Source organism: Hippoglossus stenolepis, chromosome 7, assembly GCF_022539355.2.
Source record: "Hippoglossus stenolepis isolate QCI-W04-F060 chromosome 7, HSTE1.2, whole genome shotgun sequence".
Lineage (NCBI taxonomy): Eukaryota > Metazoa > Chordata > Actinopteri > Pleuronectiformes > Pleuronectidae > Hippoglossus > Hippoglossus stenolepis.
In genome coordinates this window covers 18,239,904-18,247,355 of record NC_061489.1, presented here as the reverse complement: position 1 = coordinate 18,247,355, position 7,452 = coordinate 18,239,904, and the positions used below count along the sequence as shown (strand labels likewise).

Genomic DNA, 7,452 nt, shown 5'->3' with positions numbered 1-7,452 from the left:
TATCTTCAAAACATTCTGCTTTATTACAGAAGAACTTCAGGTTTTCAATACACTAGTTTCAAAGAGGTACATTCAGCTTAGAGGTTTGGAGTGTTGAGGCTGGAGAAAGCTGGAGGGCTGGAGGTGGCGGGGGTGTCCCTGCTGTGCGACACGTCGCTGCCTGAAGGTGTCCACCTCCACCCCTCACAGACAGCGTCCACAGCCACAGAGCCTCTCGTGCTTTTTTTTGGACATTTTGGTTATCGTACAAAAAGTGGCTGGAAAAAGGTTGCATTAAAAATACAGTTCATTCTTTTTATAGTTTTCATTAGACAGGCAAAAAATTAGATTAACAAGAAAATAGCATCTCTGATGTCACTTAAAGGTTTTTTCATTAAACAAAGCAGGCAGCCCCTCTCGATGCGTCCCCTTACATCCAGTATATCGCCAACACAGTGCAGTCAGAGTAAAAACTGCCTCCTCCGCAAACATCAATAAAACAGACTTTAAAGTAGAAAATAAAGCTGAAATGAATGTACATTTTTCCATTTATAAACAGATCAACATTAACTTTATTTAAATCTCCACTTGGTGGTATGACTGCATGTGCCATTGTGCAGATGCACTGTATCAGATATGTCAGGCTACAATCAGTGGAGCGAAATACAAGACCAGCACTAAAAAGTATTGAGCTGGAGATTTTTTTAAACTTTCAAATCAACATACCGATAGATTCTGTAACAAAACTCACGTATCATTGTAGTGACAATTACTCCATAATCAGTTTAAACCAAGAGTTACATCACTGAGCACAAGGAGTGGCACTGGTTCTGAGGCAGATTTATGGATGTTGGGAGTGTGGGATGGGGGGGGCTGCCTGTCTTTGTAAATATGACAAAGACAATCATGGGATTGGCACGGGCTGACATCAGGGCTGGAGTAACACAGGCAAAACTCAAACGACCGACAAAGCTGACCACTCCTCGCCAATAATAAAAAAAAAGACTTATGTAATAAAATATAACCTTTGTGAGTAAAATTACACTTAACAATAAATATGCCAAATGGACAATACACGTCCGTGAAGAAAAAAACAAAGTATTTCAAAACAGTATCTTGAAGAGTTTGAAACAATGGCAAGTTTGAATGGAATGTATGAAGCACTACACAGAAGACGTTAAAGGCCGAACAGTCCACAAACAAGGAAGAGGACGGAGTGTGTTGCCTCATGCGAACGGAAACTATGTCGACTCTGCAGGTCTGGAGTTGGTTTTCTTTACATCCCAACTTCAGCGCGACCGAGAAGAAGTACATGAACTAGATGATGGATTAATGAACATACAGTAAATACCTCATTTAGGCTCTAGTGCATGTGTGTATTAAGTGTACAACGTGTGTGGTGACTGTGTGCGTAATGTTCTCAGCCATCAGATATGTGCGTGTGTACGCTCAGACATACTGAATAAACATGTGCTGTCTACGCAATTAAGAAACGGTCCTAAATAGTGCAGGAACCGTCCGACCGAACTACATCAACGGGGTTCAAGTAATTCCGGTACTCTTCACACACACACACACACAGACATATCTCACTTTTCTCAACCAGTACAAGTTGCACAGGACACACGAGAAGTGGTCACTTCCAGGTCACAGAATCGAATCATATTAGGTTCATCTTTTTTTGGCTTTGAGCAGATGCTGTCATACATCTCTTAATTATATACAGTACAACACATATATTAAATATCTCATCTAAATTGGACTCTCTTAAATTATCTCTGAGGATGGAGGCATAGTTTCATTGCCAGAATAGGCTTGTTGTCTCTAATCTATCTCTCAATCTTGCATACACATACACATGCGCACGCACACACACACACACTTTTTGGATTGAGTGGTAATATGGTCTGTTTTAGCTCGTCCTGAAAACCGTTCTAACCGTTTGCAGCTCTGAGCTGGATTGAAATCATATTCAGTAAATTCTTCATTTTGAACCCGTGGATGAGAATATTTTCTGGAACACAAGATAAGAATAACCATTGAAAGCGTATTAACTGTAAAGTAGAATAACCTTTTTAAAGTGTAACTAGTGAGAAAGGGATCGTCGTGTCTTTATAAAACTTAGCAGAACACAGTGACTGAACATCAGTGGAGTAAAGCTTTCTTTTGAGCCTTCTTTCATGCAGGTGAACCATTCTTGGAGTGGATATCACAACTGCTTGTTAAAACACAGCAGTTAGATAGAGCTACTGACAAGGCAGAAGTGTATGCATTCAATTGGAAGCTAGTATTTAAAAAAAAAAAAAGGAGTAAAAAGAAAGAAAACTCATGCCTGGCATCTTATTAGATATCTTAAAAAATAATGCAGGGCACTGCTCTGCAGGCATGCATGGGGGGTTTAGGAGATTTGGGGATTGAGCAGAGAAGGACGGAGCAGAAACACACAAGTCAAAAGGCTGCTTAATCCCTTTACATCCCACCCCCCCAGTCAGCATCTCTCTCTTTTTCTTCTGATTTTTTCCTCCTCCTCTTCTTCTTCTCCTCCTTTTTTCAGGTCAGCTCCGACCCAACTGGCACGACATCCTGAATGTGGCAGATGCCACTGTTGTGAGTCCCTGCTGCCTTTTACTCACACCCCTTCAGATGCTTGTGCGATATTAGAGAGACTGGTGCATTCTGGAAAACAGAGAAGCAGAAAGATTCAACTTCTGTGTTTTCATTAGAAGCTTGTTCCAACAAGAGAAAAGAGGACGAGACAAGTTGAAATCACCCCAAATCAAAACAAATGGTAAGCGGCCACATTTTATTTTATATTATTAGAATTTATCATCTATATTGATCCGTTGAAGCCAAACATGCACATTGAGCAGATGGTTGGGTTCATCTCTGTGGTTTACCTGGATGTTTGTAGGAGGCGACCATCTGAGAGCTACAGGGAGGATAGAAATGAAGGTTAAATAGTGAAAGCTGAGGCAAAAAGCTTTGAGCTAATGCTAAGCAACAGATGTCGGTGGCCCTGGACAGTGATGAGAAGACATTGTGAACAGTGTTCAGACCTATGAACAGGAGGTAGCACAGAAAATGTGAAAACACCTTCAGACGTTCAACACTTCTGCATAGTTTTCTTTATCATTTACCCATGGAGACGTAATATATACAATAATGAATACAAACAAAATATATAATAAACCACAAAACTGTATAATTATATGTTTTTTAAAGATTAATTAAGATACAAGTTTGTTTTTATTGAATCTGTATTCATTCCATGTCCCTCCCATAGGAGTCAAACAGAGCAGAGGCAGTGCTGTGATTGGATGTTTTCTCATTCAGACCAAAGCATCAGCCAATAAATGAACACGGATTCTGCCCTTTTTGTCTTGATTGATAAAAATTGTTGATAAAAGTGGATTTGAAAATGTTACCAGCTAGAATGAATTGAATGAATTTGTTGGAATAGTTCATAATGTATCTTTCACATTTTCTTTGTATATATTTGTATGATTTATTACATAACACATTAAATGGGGAAGGTTTTCCCCATATATACCTGCTGCAGTTTTTAAAGTATTTTGTCTTGGTGTTTCCATTCATTTTGCTGTTTACCCCCTGTGGTTAATGCAGCTGCATTCAGCCTGAGGTTAAGGCAGCATCACATCATGCTCAGCACTCACAAAATACATCAATCATTTTCCAAGAGATTAAGCAGATGACAACCACCAACACAGGTTTGGACGTGCACACAGGACGAAACGAGCATGAGGAAACCGCCACGTTACAAACAGCACATGAATATCACATTGGGGTCGTTATAGTCAGTAAAAAAAAGTCCCACTAACTGAGACCACCACACACTCAGACAGTTCTTCTTCTTCCGAGATGGACTGAATATAAAAACGTTCCAAATCGGGTTTTTAAAAGCACATGCAGGGGGTAAGCTGGGGTTCAAAGGGAGGCTGAAGGGAGCATGTGTCAAAAAGAAAAGATTAAATCTACAATATTAGGCCTAGTTATGCATTCATATTAAAGAAATGCACCATTTGTCTTTCTTAGCCAAAGATGTATTAACACAAAACATGGGACTGACGTTGAAAAAGTGCATCTCTTCAGCCGGCCTATGGCAGCTTACACAACACACAGGAGCACAGTGGGTCTTGCTGGATGTGACCGGTTTGTCATTATGCCTGATTCTCTTGTTAAAACCCGGAGTTAGGGTCCAGGACTGCAGGAGAGGTTGGTTGGGAGAAAAAGGCTTTGATTGGCTTAAATGGCCTGAAGATGGACTGGTACCTGCTTAAGTGACAGTATTGGACTCATCAGAAAAGGTTCTCATGAGCAGGGGTCTGGCTGAAGACCGGGGAGACTGGAGTCCCCCCACGCTCGACTGAACCAGCTTCTTCTAGAAGGGTGAGGCAAGAGACACCAATGACATCACTACACTGAGAGAACCATACACACGTTGTCTCTCTGTCTCCTGCACACTTACAGACATACACAGGGAACAAACATACAAAGACTCAAAGACTGGACAGGTGGATGATGAAATTCAGTCCGGCTGCCTTTTCAGGATACCTTCTCCTTGCAATAATAATTTCCAGATTTCTTGACTATGACTATACTTGCAAATTTGGCAGAGGAATGTACAGAAAACAAACAAACAAACACACACACACACACACACACACACACAAACACACACACGCACACACACAGCAACAAAATGCAGTGGCCTGCAGGGATTGTGGTGAGGATCTAGGATGAGGTTAACTTGAGCCTCATGCAGGTAAGTTTGGTTGTTTTAACGTGCTGCATTCATCTAACTGGACATGCGGAGGCAGCAGGCACTGGAGCAGCACAGGCAGCTGGGAGGAGACTGACTGAAACAACTGGACAGACAAGGATGGAAGACTGACTGCACGCTTTCATGGACACATGGTCCTACTCCACACTGCTGTCAGAGCTGGGCACATCCCAACGATCAGTATTGCTCCTAATTTTCCTTAACATAGATCTAAAGAAAAGCATTTAAGTCAAGTTTTAAATATCAGAGCCTCCAAGGATTGCATTCCTAAGGTAGGTATAATAAAAGTAATGATAATCTGATTAATCTGAGCTAATCCCTCCTACTGAGTGGGGACTGTAAACAACTACAGAACACCAGCCTGAGTTATTTGAGAGGGGAAGGAAGGAGTCTAACAGTGGGAGAGGAAGGACACAACAGGTAGGAAACAAGCAAGACTGGCAGACACAGAAAACTCTGCAGGAACAGTCTCAAGTATAAGAGCTGACAGAAAGAGAGAAAGACCTCAGTCACTCCACGAGAAGCTGTGAGTGCTGGCGGTCTGTGACAACATGAAGATAGTGGATGTCCCCGAGGAAGGAAGGCGATGTTTCATCTTTAGGGAGGCAGGTCCAGAGGGGAAGAGAGAAGATAGCAGAGGGTGAGACAGAGTGAGAGGACCAAAGCAGTAGCACTTGTTAGAAAAACAAAGTTAGAAATGTTCTAAAATACAATAACAACCATCATGTAATCCTGTGGACTGTTGACACGAACAAGATTGTCAAATTTGTATGCATCTTATGATTGATTCTGCGACTTTGCTAACTTACAGATACTTTCAAAAAGAAATGAAAACAAACACATATGCATTGTAATAAGTACATATTGTACAAAATGTATTTTTGGCTGCCTTCAAGTTTTTGCAGATAAAACAATTTGTTGTGTGGAACACTCCCAAAAGCACACGTATACCCCCAAACATTTCCAGCTGTGTGGAAATCACATTAGTCTCATGGGGAGCTAATTGAAATGACAAAATACATCTGGGAAAGTATTCTTCACTTCACTTAAATTAAAGCATCCCTGCAAAAAAAGCCTGTGTGGGATATAAAAGCTTGGACTTAAAGATGCAGTGGGAGAAAAATCTAAGTCCTAATCATGTGTCCCTGCATCAATAGTTGCATTATCTCTTGGTGTCCACCAAATATTTATATTGTCAATTCTTTTAAAACATTTTGATGACATCTTTTCTAAGTAGTTAGCAGAGTACTTTCATGGATCAGAGGTGTGAATTAATTTGTCAACACTTTGTTTACATCTCAAAAGAATAGCTGGTGTGAAATGTATTAATTTGAGTGGAGTCTTCTACAGTGAGTCATTGCTCTGTAAATACAAAGGCACTTAAGAGTGAATAGGATTGTATTCAAATTCCTCCCATAACTATATCAAGGACGAACTCAGTTATTAAGAACCGATACATTGAGAAAACAAATGCATACAATTTGGGACAGAGAGTTGGCAGAAAGCGAAAGAGACAGACAAAGAGGGAGAGAAAGTGAAGAAGAGTGCAAATGTGTGTGTACCTGTCGAGTGTGGGGGCTGCGGGTCTTGCGGAACACCACAAGCAGGATCTCTGGCAGTAGACTGAGCAGGACGAGGAGGATGATCACCAGCCAGGCTGACACTGAACTCAGCATGTTGGCAAACACAAAGTACAAACGCTGCTGGCTCAGGAAAGGCCTGCAGGAAAGAGAACACTCACTCACTGACTTGGCTGAAAGAGCCACAGGGGTCACATAGAAATGAAACATAATAGATGAACTACAATGACTACTGAATACATAAGATAAGTAATTTTGAATTGTTTTCTAACCATATTGTTCCTCCCCAGAGGAAGCTGAAAAACACATAGAAAGCCAGAGATCCCCAGATCACAAAGTGGTTGATCCACGTCCAGTGTCGCGTGTCCAGAGCAAGCTAAAGCAAAAAGCAGAGAAAAGTCAATGATTGCACAAAGTCAGTTTTCTGAAAGTTAATGTGAAATGCTGTGCTAATGATGCACCATTTCATTAGATTAGATAAATAGGGAGGGATGTTTTTTTTTACCTTTAGTGTGACGGTGAGGACAAGGACAGTGAAGACGATCGTTCCATATGACCAGTTTCCAAAAACCTGGATTTAAATAAGACAAATGAGCAGATGTACTTAGGAGAAAAGGCTTCATCAAGGAATTTAATAGCATGCTTTAGAAGGTGTATTCCATCAGAGAACAAACCTGGCCATTGTCCTGCAGAGCTGGGTTACTGAACAGAAAGCGAACACCAAAGAAGAAGAGCAAACCATGGAAGACTCCCAGCAATGTCCAGTAGAGGAATGGCCTCCAACGTAACATGGCATTCTTGGCAATCTCTCTAAGAAACAAAATAAACAAGAAAGATGAACAAACTTATTTTGATGTCTCTTTGAAAAAAACTCTATGAAACTATGAAAAGCATAAAACATTTTTCTCTGAGAATATTAACGACCCCAAAAAAATGAGGTGCACCATCACATAGATTAAGGTGACTGTGGTTTTAATGGGTTTATAGTTTTTATATACAAGGACATATCTGGTTAACTGTGACAGCAATACAATAGAAATTATAGATGGTGGACAAAAGAGTACAAAAGAGCCCATTAGTAAAATGTGTTAC

The 7,452-nt window shown here is 40.6% G+C and overlaps 1 protein-coding gene across 9 annotated transcripts in view; it reads right to left on the bottom strand.

Annotated features, from left to right (window-relative positions):
- The window catches only part of atp11c (ATPase phospholipid transporting 11C), a 39,121-nt gene continuing 31,669 nt past the window's right edge, over positions 1–7,452 (bottom strand). For 2 of the 9 annotated variants that reach the window (XM_035161428.2, XM_035161432.2), the window contains exons 25-31: positions 7,035–7,170; positions 6,866–6,931; positions 6,633–6,736; positions 6,343–6,499; positions 4,270–4,378; positions 2,877–2,908; positions 1–2,655 (exon numbers count right to left, since the gene is read on the bottom strand). In XM_035161428.2, the coding sequence (XP_035017319.1) occupies positions 4,274–4,378; positions 6,343–6,499; positions 6,633–6,736; positions 6,866–6,931; positions 7,035–7,170 (568 nt within the window). In that variant the 3' untranslated portion in view covers positions 1–2,655; positions 2,877–2,908; positions 4,270–4,273. Of the gene's footprint in view, positions 2,656–2,876; positions 2,909–4,269; positions 4,379–5,284; positions 5,376–6,342; positions 6,500–6,632; positions 6,737–6,865; positions 6,932–7,034; positions 7,171–7,452 lie in introns of those variants that run through there. The other 7 variants (XM_035161434.2, XM_035161431.2, XM_035161429.2 and 4 more) reach the window with 7 other exon arrangements.